Raw genomic sequence first — 16,040 nt, 5'->3', positions numbered from 1 at the left:
TATCACAGCATGCATTGAGGCAGCTGGGGGTCATACACGCTATTGAAGGCAACTGTGTCGACAATGAACTGGTAGTGTGTCTGACAATTTTTTGGTGACATTTCAGACAACTTTTGAAAATGAAATATCTTACCCCACCTTTGTTTACCTTGAGCTTACATTACCTATTCATTCACACTGTGGTTGATCAATCATTTGTTACCCCTCCTTAGATTATATTATAATTCACAACAAAACCTCTTCTTGCTATTTTTTTTAACGATCATGGAACTCGACCTATACTTTCTTTTGCCGCCCAGTTTAGTAATGACTCATCGGTTACATTTAATTTATGTTTAACGGAAATAAAAATAACATTCGGAAAACATGGCAGAAACCCCTTAATGTTCAGGAACTCTACTCCGATGGAGCATAACGCTAAATAAAGACATGCAGCTAATATATATTAAGGCATAAAGAGGAGGGGAAAATTAGATGAGTGCAGCTACACATTTCCTTGTAAAAAAGACAAAACGACTTTTATCTTTGAATTGGGTGGACAAATTCGCAAATCTAATAACAGTATTTGAGTCAGATTGACTGGTTTTGGGTATTTTATACATACCCAAGAGCATATATATAAAAAAAATTCCACTTTCACTCCCTTCTGTGCTCTAGCTGCCCTTAAGCTCTGTGTAATGCTCGAGGATTTCAGCAGTTGTATCTGACCTCATACACAACCTTATTTCGGGAAGTACAGGTTTGTCTAGACGGCTTCATATGGGATTATATATCATCAATATACGAGGGAAGTAAGGTTATACAATGTACTCTTTTGCAAATTTAATCTTGTACTGTGAGGAAATCTTGGTCTAGGATGTGACAAGCAGCTGCTTTAACCAGTAAACCTTCATATCACTTCTAGGGACATGTCCGATAGTTTTTAAAACTAAATGTGATGATGTTTTCTTGTTTGAACTGAGGGCGGGTTTGTTGTTTTGAACGCTGCTACCATTTACACCGGATGCCTGGTATACGACTGCAGATACTTGCAACAGTTATCTTCAAAAAGCGTGTGCTTTGCTGACATTTTAGCTGTTGAATACAAACAACTCCAGGGTGAGCTACAGTGCGGTGCTCCTCGTGTTAAAAGTGTGGATAAACCATTGAGTATATAAGAATTTGTACATACGAGTGTCGAATTGAAGATGTCATTATTTACATACGTTATTTTGAGAAATGCGTTAATAACGCATCCTAAGGGTGAATGAATGTTGTTTATGAATTCGTAACTTTTTTTTAAAAATATATTTATTTTCAAAAAGAGATTGTAATATTATAACGTTCTAAATACACAGTGTTAGTATTATATATATATTGTGAAAGGAAACCTATGAAATTACAATGGTAAATGATACAATAATATTGGTTGTATATTTGGATAATATCGGTTTAGATATGAATGATGTTGTAATGAACATGAAATGTTCTGCATTAAAATGTATATTCGGGGTCGTATTATTATACGTTATAATCATCATGAAATATTTGTAATTTCATTATGTCATTAGTGCCTTTCACGGGTGCACGGTACATTGTACGGATTAATCTACACGGGGTCCAAGGGAAATAACTCTTTCGAAACTATTCATGAAAAAAAACATAACGGTAGAAATAATAACTGGTCCCTCAATCTTCATGTGCGCCATCTTCCGTGAAAATTCCCAGACAGGAGCACTATGTTAGGATTTCAAGAGAGGCGAACTTCAGACTTGTCAGGTAAGGAAGGCACTACCAGGACAATCTTGCGGCTCTTTCATGTTAAAACGAACCAGTTTAGTGGAGCATGGGAGTTGGTCATGATATATAACTGGCGTGAGCTGCGTGTCGAATGTCAGTCGCAAGACATGTGTCAGACTGGAGAACAAAGCAATCGTCTTTGTTTACTCTTATAGTCCTTCAGCCATTTGCAAAATTGATTCGGGTTATGAATCGTGTCATTTCACATGACCTTTCTTATCACTCAAACGACATCATGGTCGTTGGTGTCTTGGGTGCTGTTATGGACGATCATTTGTCTAACATTGTTTTGGTTGAAAGATCTCTGGACATGTGCTCGTGCTGCATGAGTTGAGCGCGCGGCTCGTGGCGAGATGGTGTTCGTCTCGGTGACAGGCTGACCCAGGCCGGCGCACGGGCTGGCTTCCCTGTCTTTCTAAGCGGTTTGTGATGTAAGACAGGTGCCCGCCGTACACTACAACGAAATCACTTACCTACATTCCTGGTTGGAATTTTAATAAAACTCCTTGCTGTGTGATTGCAAAACAGAGTTCTCATACATACAGATGAAAAAAAACCATCTGTAAGTTTGCAGTTACTGATATGATTTGATATCAGGCCCTGATAATATGTTATTAAGAACACTGCAGTTGAAAACAGTAAGAATGTTGGAGAATGGGCAAATTGAGATTGATTTGATCGACAGATGCATACAGTTAAGAACAAATTAAAGGATAGAACAACTTCTTAGTTGATGTTAAATTTCTGATATGAATGTAGAAAGATAAAAAAAATAAAGCCTGCTGTACAGTAGTCTTAAAAAATCCCATAAAGTCGGAACTATAAGTGCTTTTAGTTATCTGTTATCAAAATTATGAATGTCAGACGGGTAAGCAAGATGATAATCCTATGCCTTGAACAGTTGCAGTTATGCATATCAGCATCAGAAGAACTATGAAGCCTGATGCAAGGTGTAGTTTATTTTAGATACAACAATTCACTGAGGCAGGTGCAGCAGGAAAGGCTGCTTCCTAATTTTCCTAATGTCCAGTATTAAGCATCATGTATAGAGTTTTGTATACGAGCATGCGTGTCATACTGGTTTTATGAAATGAGTGTCAGAATCCTTGTATTCCTTGTATCCTTGTAATCCATGTGTGTGACATGTGAGTGTAATAATTTCTTTATTACCCATTCTTCTTTCTCCTTTGGAGCTGCCCTTACACTGATCACCACAGCTGTCCTAGAAAACCACAATTTTAATTGTTGAATGACGTCAACAATCTTCATCTATGTTGTCGTGTCTAGTGTGATATCATTCCGTCCTTACATCACGTTCAGGTGTAAGACCAAGTTTTATCCCCCGTCACAAAGTGGGGAAGGAGATATGGGAATGGAGTCCTTCCACTTCTCAATGAAAAGAAATGTTCTCAAAAACTATGTCAGTTAGAGAAGTGAAAGATGCACACTGATCTTAGTGGTCACTATCTCAAATGAGTTTGACAATTGGCGTCTTAAATTAAGTTTTTTAGAGTTATGTCCCTTGCTCAATGCTTTTTATAATGAAAGTTTGCATGCTTATCGAAGAGAATGCTTTTCAATACTGATTTTGGAAATAGGTGATTATTTTCACCGCCCCTGCATATAAAGCAGGGTCATACAGTTGTCGCCTCGTCTGTCTGCCCGCCCGTCGCTCGTAATCAATTCATTTCCGGAGCACAACTCAAATACCGTTCAATATCTTCAACAAAACTTGGCAGATTTATCATAAAGATTCTGGAGTAAATCCTTTTGCTATTTGTGGATTTTTTTCATTTCTATTTTCCCGATTTTCCATGGAAACAATTTGGACTTGTCTCAAAAGGGTGTGGTGGATTTTGTTTCCAGGGCACAACGTGAAAACCGTGAAAGAATTTTCATCCAAACATGGTAGATCTGTTAACCATGGACTGAATATTTAGGAACTTTTTCACAGTTTGTTTTTCACTGTTTCCATGGCAACAAGTTAGACTTGGCTGAAATGGAGTTAGGTGTTGTTTCCGGAGCAGAACTAAACAACTATTCAACATTTTTCATCCAAACTATGTACATGTATTAATCAAGGGCTTAAGGTGTGCCTTTTGCTATTTAGGAATTTTAATGAAAATAATTTTTCCGTTTCCATGGCAACATGTTTGACTCTATAGTGGTGTGTTTCTTCGGACCATTACTCTAGAAATAATAAGTATTCTTTCATAACACTTTGCACACACAAAGACCAGGTTATCAAATGATCCCTTTTGCTACTTTGGTGTTTCCATGGCAGCAAGTTTGACTTTTGACTCTGTTCATAGTGGTGTGTTTTTCCGGACCATATCTCTGAAACTAATAGGCACTCTTTTTTGAAACTGTGCACACACAAAGACCAGGTTGTCAACTGGTGCCTTTTGCTATTTAGGGATTTTTATAATTTATAATTTTCCTGTTTCCATGGCAAGAGGTTTGATGTTAACTCTGTTCATAGTTGTGTGTACCTGACATAGAAATGCAAAGTTCCAAATCCCAAAGTCCAAAAGTTGGACTTAAAGTAACAGTCAGATGATTTGTTCCTTAAACAATGTGGGGTGATGACCCTTGTCTCTGATGACATAAAGCGACCCTAGTGTCTGTCTCTTCTTACGGCTTTATAGGACTCTTTTTATCCCCCTGGCATATAATGTGGGGGGAAACAGTTGACACCTTGTCTGTCTGTCAATCCGTCTGTCCTTCCGTAGTCATTTTGTTTTCAGGAACTCGAAAACTGTTCAATATTAATTTTGTTTCCGGACCGTAATTCGAAAACCGTTTAATATCTTTCAACAAAACTTGGCAGATATATCAAACAGATCCTGAAGTGGTCCCTGTTGCTATTTACAGATTTTTGGCTCTTTTATTCAGTCAGATGAATCTTTCTTTCAAATTTGTTGGGGCCGGGGGAATTGTCATCTTCTGATGACTCTTCCATGGTTAACATAACTTCCATATTATTCACTACTATATGAGCAAACAAAATTCTTATGTGCCCCATGGTGAGAGATTGTGATAACTCTGTATTCTTGTTGATAATTAGATCATCCCACCTGATTCATATTTGAAATGAATCAGCATCATTTTGCTGTTTTTCAATGTTATGTTCAGAAAAAACTCGATCACAAAATCAAACAGAAGCTCTTACTTCATAACTTTATTTCTCAAAAGAGACATTGCACACACTCTTTCTGCCTTCTTGGTAGTATGCAGTGAAAAACAATTCCCAGGAAATAGGAAACAATACCATCTCAGGGTTTTGGTTAATCTACTTTTAGCTCAACTGACACATTTTCTCCTTAGAAACCACTGAACAAATAAAGCAGAAACTTCACATGTCCACCAATAATGGCACCCATATTGTTCAAGAGGTTCAAATATGATTTGCAATATGTCCGCCACAATGATCATATTGAATTTCGTATATATGTGTAGTTAGTGGTGGGGCTCAACACATATGATCTGTGTTTCACAATATTTCAGTTTTTAGCTCACTGGGTCCAAAGGACCAGGGTGAGCTTATGGTATACCATGTCGTCTGTTGTCCGTCCGTCGTCCGTACGTCAACAATTTCTTCAAACAACTTCTTTTGAACCACTAATTGGAAATTAATAAAATTTGACTGGAAGCATCCCTAGGTGGTGGGGATTCAAAATTGTACAAATGGAGGGGCTGACCTCCCCAGGGGCTGACGGGCAAGGCCAAATAGGGGTAATTTGGCTATATTGCTTGAAACAACTTCTTCTCTGGAAGTAAGAGACAGATATCAACCATATTTGGTTGGAAATAATCTCAGGTGATGGGAATTCAGGGGCAGAGGGGCGGGGCCAAAAAGCGTTTTTAACTTGAACACAGTTAAGATCCCCAATGTATAACCATATATACAATTGCTGAGTATAATGAGAGCAATGCACATATGCTCCCAGGACTGTCTCTTCTGTTCATCTGTCCGGCACTCCCAGAGGAGTTAGAACCTTGACCATAACATGCAAACCGATATTATCCCCACCCTATAATAAACAGATATATAATATACATTTGTTTGTTTTGAAGCGAATAATACCAGGGTCCAACCTTGCCTCTGGAAACTTAGATCCTTGATCATAACATGGAAACGGTTCAGATCTTTATGCTACATTTGTATCTAGAGAAGTAAACGTGCCATCCACCCATTTTAAATTCTGTCAGAGTCCAAATTACGAAATATTTGCAGTATTATATACATGTACAAAGCAAATGTATATTTTGTCATTATTGGTGAGCGATACAGGCCCTATGGGCCTCTTGTTTTAACTTGATTTGACCTTTACACTTTGATTATGCTTGAATCAAATTTTCTGTATGGTCGCTTGACAAGTCATATTGAAAAAAGCTACTTACTTTTCCATTACTTAGTCATTTTTATTCAAGATGGAATGAAATTTGGTACATGTGTACTTAGTAGTTTGTAGTGGGGCTCAATGTACATGTCCCTTTCTTTGTTATATTTTGAATCTTTTCCTTGTTTTCTCTCAAAGGCATTTTTTTAAACTTCCTCTGTTCTGATTTTGACAGACCAAGGTAGTTGAACTTTGGCATGTTTGTCTTATGATGATGTCATATTTAGTTCAAGTCATTAGATTTTAGTGTTAGTCCTTTAGGAATTATGCAGAACATTTTTGAATATCGATCCTGACAGGCAGCGATTTATTATAAGTGTCTCTCTTTGTTGACTACATATTCAGGTGAGCTGCAGTGCCTGTGTCACTATGCTTTTTTTCGACTTTGAAAGAGCGGTCAAAACCATTATGTATTTCATTACTGAAAATTACATTTGATTGCTTGGTCGTTTACATCGATCTTTGAAGATTACCCCAATAATCGGAACACGTCCTGATCATTGCTGGGATTCCTCATCATGGGACTTGTTTTGTGAACACCTCATGGAAGAGTCCTTTAATGTCTATCTACACAAGTCGGGAGTCTGACCGGCGCTCTCAGTCTCGAGACTCAGACATGCCTACACCGTCTTCTGCCAAGAAGCATAAGAAATCAACCAGGCTTCATCGGTCGCTCATGTGGATTGCCTCTCTCCGAGTCGCTCCCTATAGTCATCTCCACTTTCGGTTCATTTGCCTCCTACCTGTCCTGTTCTGACCTCTTTGGTGATGCTCCCTCCATCCACATATCCTCTCCCTACCTCATGGGACCATTGAGACTAAGCTCATGATCCGGCGCCGAACTCGGAATCACTCCTGTGCCTTGTGGCCTCTTCCCACCAGACTCTTTCTGGACTATTGATAGTACTTCCCCTGCATTCTTCGACTTCTCCACAGGAGGACCTTGTTTTATGGTTCCTGTTCCTCCAGTGGTTGATCCTGCGCCAGCTGGTTGCTACGTGAACCATCAACCATCTCTTGCCTGTTTTTGGGCAGTTATGAGAACAGATATCCTGCTGTTTTTCTTCATTGGATTGCGGATAAGTTACAGCTCAAAGACAAACACTGTACATCGACTGATGATCACGTGACTTGTTAGGCCATTCCCTCCACTGGTTCTTCAAACATCATGCTTCCTCCCAGGCCGATCTTGATGGATATTGCCACCCACCTCGAGCAGGCTTTTGAGTCCTTTCAGACACTTACGTGATTGCCTTCAGACCCCTCGCGTTCTAGTGGAAGAGCCCGGCACCCATGGACTGTCCAAACTTGATGGCAATTTGTTGACCCTTGGTTCCAAGCGAGCGGTGACTAACTACACAGTGGAGGACCGTGAACTGGGACATCTCGATACCACTGTTAGAGGGATGTTTCACTTAATATCAGCTATGCTCTCGGCATCTGAGGGCATTACAGTGAATGTCCCCATGCGTCTTCGAATGAGGAGTCTTTCGTTCATGCATCGGTTGTGCTTATTCAAATAAAAGTTCTTTTCTCCTACCACACAGGATTTATCACAGTTCTAAGGTGATGGGGCGTCCTTTAACATTGCCAATGGGATGACGCCTTCACGGCTCAGTCTCTTTGCGAACTGCATCCAAGGATGTCCAGGATGTTCTACGTGATACCCGTCCCCAGGTGTTGGTCGATCTTCTTTAGCTGTGTAGAGAACAAGGATGTCCACAGTTTGTGCCTGTCAAACGTGACCTTCGTGAAGTCGTCAGTGGGAAGTCCAGTTCTTTGTGGCCATGGGCGAGGCCGTCCGGGAAATAGCGGATCCAACTCCTCTTCTGGATGTTTCGTCTTAAAAGACACTGGCAAATCTTCAAAGTGACTTGCTTCAACTTCGGGACAACTGGGAACGTTCGCCTCCAGTCATGCCAGTTATAGACTCACCCGTAGGCGGAAGATTTGTTCACTTTGCATCTTGGAAGATCCCCTCATCTTGCTTTTTCTACAGACCAGTTTCTGACTTCCCATGACTGCAACTCCACCAACGACATTCATGGTGCTTCGCCGTGTGTATCCGGCCAGCCATCTTCTGGTTCTCGAGGAGTCGGAAGGTATGTTGCATGCAAAACTCGATGTAGAGTGTCTAGGTCCAGTGCTTGTTGATTTTTTTCTGGTCCTGGAGAATGACAGGCTGTAGCTGCGCCTCATTTCCATATGACGTCTATCGTGCTTCTCCGTATGTTCATTCGTACTGGCGATTTCATGGTCAGCCTCGACTTCCGGGACATGTACTTGCCATCGGGAGTGCCGCTATTTCCTTCGTTTGTTTTCCAAGGCTGCCACTACCTATGGAGGGTGCTCCCATTTGGAATATTTCCAGCTTTTTACCTGTATTACCAATCCTACTATGAAGTTCCTGCACATCTGAGGGACTGTGTTCGAGGTTTATATAGATGCTTGCATTCGGGCCAACTCAGACCCAGATGTCCTCATGCACCATCTCCAATTTACGCAAGATGTTCATTCCTCTGGACCGGTTTGTTGAAGATGTAGCGCCTCGTGCCGTTGGCAGTCAGCTGCTCCTTCTACGTCAATGGCAGCAGCTCCTCGGCCTTCTGATACGGCGCAAGCCCTCATTATGAGGGGTCAGTGCTTCCTCACACTCTACATCCACAACGACGAATGCCAGGTCCCGATCTCCTTGCTGATCCATTGCATCCATTGCAACATTGAGTGTTTGTGCCGGGGTCTCTTTGCAGCTGTGTGTCCTGACCCTACATCTCTTCATTGACTCATCAACCGTTGGTTCGACGGCGATCTACAAATTGGTCCAACTCTCAGAAAGAAGACCCTCTACCACTAAAAGTGGAATGCGTTGGAAGCCTTCTGTGATGCTCTTGACCACCTCTTCTCCGCAACAGATCACTGGTGATTACCTCCATCATTTACGATTAACTTGGAAGCTAAAAGAGTCTACTCTGGCTAAATACCTTGCTGTGTGTCGTTGCAAGTACAACTGGATCGCAGATATCTACAGTTGCTGTGCTTCAGTCCCTTATTCGGTCCTACACTTGGTTCTGGAAGAGCAGCTGACGATTGTACAACTGAGCAAATAGTAGGTGCATGTACACGCTCCGGTTTCCGTACTACGTATTGTGTATATACTGAATAAATCCTGGAACTTTAGATACTGTGTTTATTATAATTAATTTATCTTGTCCATTTTTGAGTACCGTATATTACCGCGTATAAGCCAATTTTGAGGACCAGAAAAAAGATTCTGTAGAAAGGGGTCGGCTTATCCACGGGATACACTTTCATGATTGTATTTTTCAGATCGTGATCCCTCAGAAACATCGCCTGAATGACGGTTCGATAGAATACAACTTCCCGAAAGTTTGGAAGTTGCCACGACTAGAGCCATTATTGTTATAAATTATCAATAAAGTTATTATTATACACCAATGTTGTTATTTAAAAAAATGTTTTGCATGTTAATACTTCCGATAATAAGTTTTCAATTGAATGTTCAAAGTTTATCGTTCTTCATAAACTCCACAATCTTTACATGTAACAATATATGTAATTCACAGCTATAATATATAAACCCAAGATGAAATCACCAATAGCTAATACGTACGTTTTGCAAAGTTCATAAATTGATAGTGAACAAGTATCTACCTTTATTGAAAGAGGCAAATAAACAACTGTTACGGCGAGTTATTCCGTTCGCCATGTGCAAAAACATGTGATCAGCTGTTTCCTGTGACGTCACAAACGGTGTCCACTGTGACCACTTGTTTAAAAAGCAACACGGTACACAAGGAAATGAGCACTGATAATAACGGGCCGATTGGTATTGTCATGTTGTTTACACAAACATTTTCAAGTTGTGGGTGCTTAGCGATCTTGTTGGGAGTAGGGGCTTAATATTCCTTTGTTTTTGAGAGATTAGTTTAATAAACTGGAGAAGCCTGTGAGTAAGTGATGGTCATTCAATGTGTTCATAGTTTATTTAATTCAATTGGTTTGTTTGTTTGTTTCTTGTTTACGCCACACTCAGCAATCAATTCAATTGGATTAACATACAATAGTGGTATAAAGGGGGGTATAAAACATGGTATATTTTTACTAACGGACATGCTTACGATGCTGAATTCAAACTGCGAGTCTTCGCTCTAGCTGATATTTTTTCTCACGGGTTCATAATTCTATATACACCGATTCACAAAATGGCGCTTCGTTGTTGATGGCAACATATAACGATCATTATGAGATTAAAAAAAGACAAGAGAAACAGCTTCCCACATTATGAAAGTGGATGACTGGTTTGTTAAATCTTTATTAGAAATAATAATGACTTTTTCAATATAATTCCAACGTTTTTCATCTATTTTTGGACATCTGCGAGTACCGTCACATGTCTTGCAGTCCGACTACGCAGTGTCCTGGTTCGGCTTATCTGCGGGTCATATCATTTTCTTTCGTATTTCAATGGTCAAGTTGACACCTCGGCTTATCTACGGGGTCGGCTTATCCGCGGTCATATACGGTACCCAATTGGAGGTGGCTTAGCTTGTCTGTAAAGACTTCGGTCTCAAGCAGTAAAAAGCCGCAATGCACATCCGTTTTGGAGATGTCCCAAATCCTTAACCCGTTCACCTATGCTTATGCATGTGTAGCCTGCTACTGACTTGAAGATCCCCTTGTGGATACAGGTTTGTGCCACATGAGCTTCCTCCCAGTTCCTTTCCACATTCCTCAGTGGTTCGTAAGAATCAACATGATATACCTCCTGTCCATCTCTTGGCTTTGGCCTGTCAAGTGCTGTATGTCTTTCCTGGGTCTGATCATTAGATGTTCACAAGATGATTGGAAATTTTCTTCATGGCCTCATGTTTTCAAGTTTTTTGGATAATTTTTGTTAAGTATGGGGCATGAATTTCACACTGTGGTCAACAATAATTGCAATGGGCCATATATTCAACATATCTTAAAAATATAAATCTTGATCTTACTTCAAACAATATCATATTATTTCATCAACAAATCTCGCTGTGCCAACTTACAAACGTAACTAGACTCATCCCTCGCGATACTGTGGATACGCTTCCTGCAACAGATCAGATTACTGCTATTGATGCTTTGGAATGAACCTCTCACATGGCAAGAAGAGACATGGTGACATCATGGTGACGTCACACTCGCATGGGGGGAACACAAGACATTGTGACGTCACACTCCAGGGTTCGAAATTATTAGTGCCATCATGTCGAGGGCACACTTGAAACTGTAATGGCACAGTGAACTGTTGTTATATCTATTGATAGTCTTGAACATGCTGAACCCAACACTTGTCCATGGTTACAAATTGCTAAACGAAATAAGCTGAGTCTGCTTCGAAACAACATAAATTTTCACGAGAGATGATGAACCTTGAGCATATCTGATCATGAGTCTGACATCTTTCAACTTTCTCATGAGAGATTCCTTCTGTAGTTGCTATATGGTAAGTTGTTGATCATCCATGATCATATCAGTTTTATGTCATATGAACATTTGGTATTTGAAGGTCTTCCTGATCTTGGATCATCTTCAAGGCTCTATGCGATCGCAAGTTGTTTGTAGCTGTCCAGGTCCAGACACAGGGAAGCAGTGGCAAATTAATATGTCATATATCCTGAATGCAACAATCTGTTTACGAAAAATGTCCCAAAAGAACATTTGCAGCAGTGAAATCCGTGTCATTATCAGTTTATATGGCACTGTGACAGGCATGAAACTTAATCTTTGCAAGTGTCTAATCGAGTCCTACCATATCACATATGGTATTCTGATACTTTGTGCATATTATTTCACCATTATGAGTTTTATGAAAGCAATCAAAATATATTTATACATTTCCAAGAAATTGGAAACAAAGTGTGTTTTTCAACAAAGTTAAAAAATTGCACATGTAACATTGAAGATTAAGAAACGTTTTTTGAAATTCAGTTAGTTATTTTATATATAGTTATTTTATATATCAAGTTGACCATACTATCTGTGAAGAAGTATTTCAATTTTTATGGCTATCAGCATGTCGGTCTGTCCATCCGCCTGTCCATTTTTTCCGTTTTGGGAGTAGAACTTGAAAACAATTAAATATGTCTTGTTGAAACTTGCAGATTAGTCTAGTAGTAAACTGGTGCCTTTGATGATTTTGGATGTTGAGAAATGCTGAATGTCATTTTAGTTTCTGGAGCACAATTTGTTAACTGTTCAATATTTTTCAATAAAACTTGACAGATATATCACACAGATCCTGAAGTGGTGCCTTTTGCTATTTGTGCATTTCTATTTTTCTCAATTTTTCATGGAAACAATTTGGACTTTGTCTCAAAAGTGGCCGGTGGATTTCATTTCTGGAGCACAACCCCAAAAACGTTCCATATCTTTCAATATAACATGGCAGACATATTAAATTTTATTCGATTTCCATGACTACAAAAGGGTATAGGGGGATGGGGTGGAGATAGTTGTTGTTTCCGGAGCACAACTTGAAAACTATTAAAGACTTAATGGTGCTTTTTGCTGTTTAGGAATATGTCAAAATTTGATTTTGTCCCTGTTACCAATGAAATCGAGGTAGGTGTCGTTTCACCAGGTGGGATGGGAGTAGTTGTTGTTTCCGGAGCAGAACTAAAAAACTATTCAACATTTTTCATCCAAACTTGGTGCAAAGATTAATCAAGGGCTGAAGGCTTTTTGCTGTTTAAGAATTTATAAAAAAAGAATTCTTTTCCTGTTTCCATGGCAACAGGTTTGACTTTGACTCTTTGTGGTGTGTTTGTCCAGACCACATCTCTAAAACTAATAGGTATTCTTTCATGACACTTTGTACACACCAAGACCAGGTTGTCCACAGGTGCCTTTTGCTACTTTGGGGTGTTTAGTATTTATATTATTTTTTTTGTTTCCATGGTAACAAGTTTGACTTTTACTCTGTTCATGGTGGTGTGTACGTGACATAGAAGTTCCAAATCCCAATTCCATGGTATAGTTTTGATAGCTCACAAACTACTCTAGTATACGGATAGACAGATTAGATAAGATTTCTCTGATCAAGTTGGACTTAAACTAAAGTGACAGTTAGATCATTTGTTCTTTCAAAATTGTGCGGGTCGGGGGGGATTTGTCATCTTCTGATAACTCTTGTTGTTTTCTTCTCTGAATTGAAGATATCCAATGGAAATGAACCAAAGCGGGGTATAAGTAGCCAAACTCCGCTACAGAGCTGTGGCCCTGTGTTATGAACTGTCTGCCTTCTGTTGTAGGTGTGGCGTGACCTGACGGAGTGGATGTGGCTCCCACACAGCACACCATGTCCGATGCTGACATCATGGCTGAGGCGTATGCTACCGACGGAAGCAGAACCCCAACACAGCCAGCTGTGGAAGAAAATGGGGAGGGTGGAGCATCAGAGAAAGAACAACAGTCAGATGCCTTGGATATGTCTCACACACCTGTCTCCCGCTTTGGCCGGAAGTTCTCCAGTCCAAACCTTGTATCAAGTGCCATGATGAACAGCCTTCGCTATGGCCATAGTAACAAGCTGGCATGTAGGTACTGTGGAAAGACTTTCTCACAGGCAGGCTACATAAAGGCGCACGAACGCTTACACACTGGAGAAAAACCTTTTGCGTGTTCGGTGTGCGGGAAGCGATTTAGTGACCCAAGCAATTGGAAGAAACATGAACGAGTCCACTCTAACCATAGCAACAACAATGTAGGAGGGGGTGGGGGCAGCAATTCTTCCAGTCCAAAGACCCCACCAGTTCCACAGCCACAGTCATTGGTCAAGTCTGAGAGTGAAAGGAGCCTTGTAATTCGGGCTGCCAGCTCAATGATCACCTCATCTTTGCAGCAAAGGATGCGCAATGGGACCGAGATGAATTCTCCTATTGTCTGCAAGCTATGTGGGAAGGTATTTTCTAGTCAAAGCAGCCTGAGCACTCACAAAAGAATCCATACGGGAGAGAGACCCTACACCTGCATATCCTGTGGCAAGAGCTTCACTCAGATTGGCACGCTACGGACTCATGAAAGGATTCACACAGGGGAAAAGCCCTATGTCTGCAAGGTCTGTGGGAGGACATTTGCTCAGAGTGGAAGCTACAGGATGCATGAGCGGAGGCACATGACGGACACAATCCAGAGATGCCACATCTGCTACGCTACATTCACAAAGTGGCAGGACTTGCAGCAGCACATGACAACCCACCCTCAGATGTCGGAAGCCATGATGGACTACTCTCCACCTGGGCTTGTGAGTCCAGGGCACCAGCCCACTGACCAGAAAGAAGATCTGAGGGGTCCTAGTCTTCCTGTGTCACATGCAGACACCATCCTGCTGGAGGGGGAGGGGCATTTCCAGGCACAGTCAGTGTTTCAGGTAGGCTGTCACTTACACCCATGTTCAGATGGTTCCACTTGCATCACATGTAGTGCTAGTTTCATTGGGAGTGACCTAAATGGAGACACTGATTCACAACTGTTACACGGTGTGACATTTCTCCTTATTGTTAAAATGCACATTTACTACAAAGTATGGAAAACCAAGTATGGAAAATAACACTTACTTGCAGTAGGGAAAATAACACTAAGGCTAAAAAAAAAGTATTCTTCGTTCTCAGGCACCGCCGCATCATCATAAAGTACACCACACGTTTCGTTTTTATTTCCATTTTCAAAAATAAAAATCCTTAAATGTTCCACTTCTCGAACACACGACCTCAACTGTGAAATGCTACAAAACTTAAAAGCAATGCGATCCAATAAAGCGTGCAGTTACTTCCCTTTTCATGCGCACTGCTTTACTGTGCATCGCATGTGTTATGGTCATGGTGGCAATAGGAGTTCTTGTGCTTGCTTTGCTGTTTGCAAATTAGGTCAATGAAAACATTAAATTTGTGATACAACATCACTAGACATGATAATGGTAATCAAATACAAATTTAATGGTATTTGTGTACTGTATGAGGGACAATGTTTCATACGCAGAGGTTATTTGTCTCGTAAAATAAGCGGGAAATCGATGCTAATTTATGTACCCCAAGTATGGAAAATAAGATAACCCACCAAGTATGGAAAATAACACCAGCTACCAAGTATGGAAAAAAACACTAGATTACAAGTATTGAAAATAGCACAAGCTACCAAGTATGGAAAAAAACAACAATAACGACCAAGTTTGGAAAATGATGCACTTACAACCAAATATGGAAAATGCGATAACGGTTGCTCATGAGATACATTTTGATATTAATACACTCATCGTATAAACATCTTCTATTGAGAAGTGGTTCAGTAATCTCAGTGTATCACAATAAGGATGGATGGGACTTTGTTATATAGGGGCATGGTTATCTATATATCACTATAGGGATGGATGGGACTCTCTTATATAGGGGCATGGCTATCTATGTATCACTGTAGGGATGGATGGGACTTTGTTATATAGGGGCATGGCAGTCTGTGTATCACTGTAGTGATGGATGGGACTTTGTTATATAGGGGCATGGCTATCTGTGTATCACTGTAGTGATGGATTGGACTTTGTTATATAGGGGCATGGCAGTCTGTGTATCACTGTAGTGATGGATGGGACTTTGTTATATAGGGGCATGGCAGTCTGTGTATCACTGTAGTGATGGATGGGACTTTGTTATATAGGGGCATGGCTATCTATGTATCACTATAGGGATGGATGGGACTTTGTTATATAGGGGCATGGCAGTCTGTGTATCACTGTAGTGATGGATGGGACTTTGTTATATAGGGGCATGGCAGTCTGTGTATCACTGTAGTGATGGATGGGACTTTGTT

At 40.4% G+C, this 16,040-nt stretch overlaps 1 protein-coding gene across 1 annotated transcript in view; it reads left to right on the top strand.

Annotated features, from left to right (window-relative positions):
- The first annotated feature begins 1,654 nt into the window (after positions 1-1,654).
- LOC124116695 (zinc finger protein 629-like) overlaps positions 1,655-16,040 on the top strand; it is a 29,017-nt gene continuing 14,631 nt past the window's right edge. Inside the window, exons 1-2 of the mRNA XM_046478134.2 lie at positions 1,655-1,758; positions 13,490-14,607. Of these exons, the coding sequence (XP_046334090.1) occupies positions 13,537-14,607 (1,071 nt within the window). The 5' untranslated portion in view covers positions 1,655-1,758; positions 13,490-13,536. The remainder of the gene's footprint in view (positions 1,759-13,489; positions 14,608-16,040) is intronic.

This window comes from Haliotis rufescens, unplaced genomic scaffold (genome assembly GCF_023055435.1).
Source record: "Haliotis rufescens isolate VD_foot unplaced genomic scaffold, xgHalRufe1.0.p SCAF_14, whole genome shotgun sequence".
Taxonomy (NCBI): domain Eukaryota; kingdom Metazoa; phylum Mollusca; class Gastropoda; order Lepetellida; family Haliotidae; genus Haliotis; species Haliotis rufescens.
Note: the sequence above shows the minus strand (reverse complement) of the source record. Positions and strands in the feature narration are given on the sequence as shown.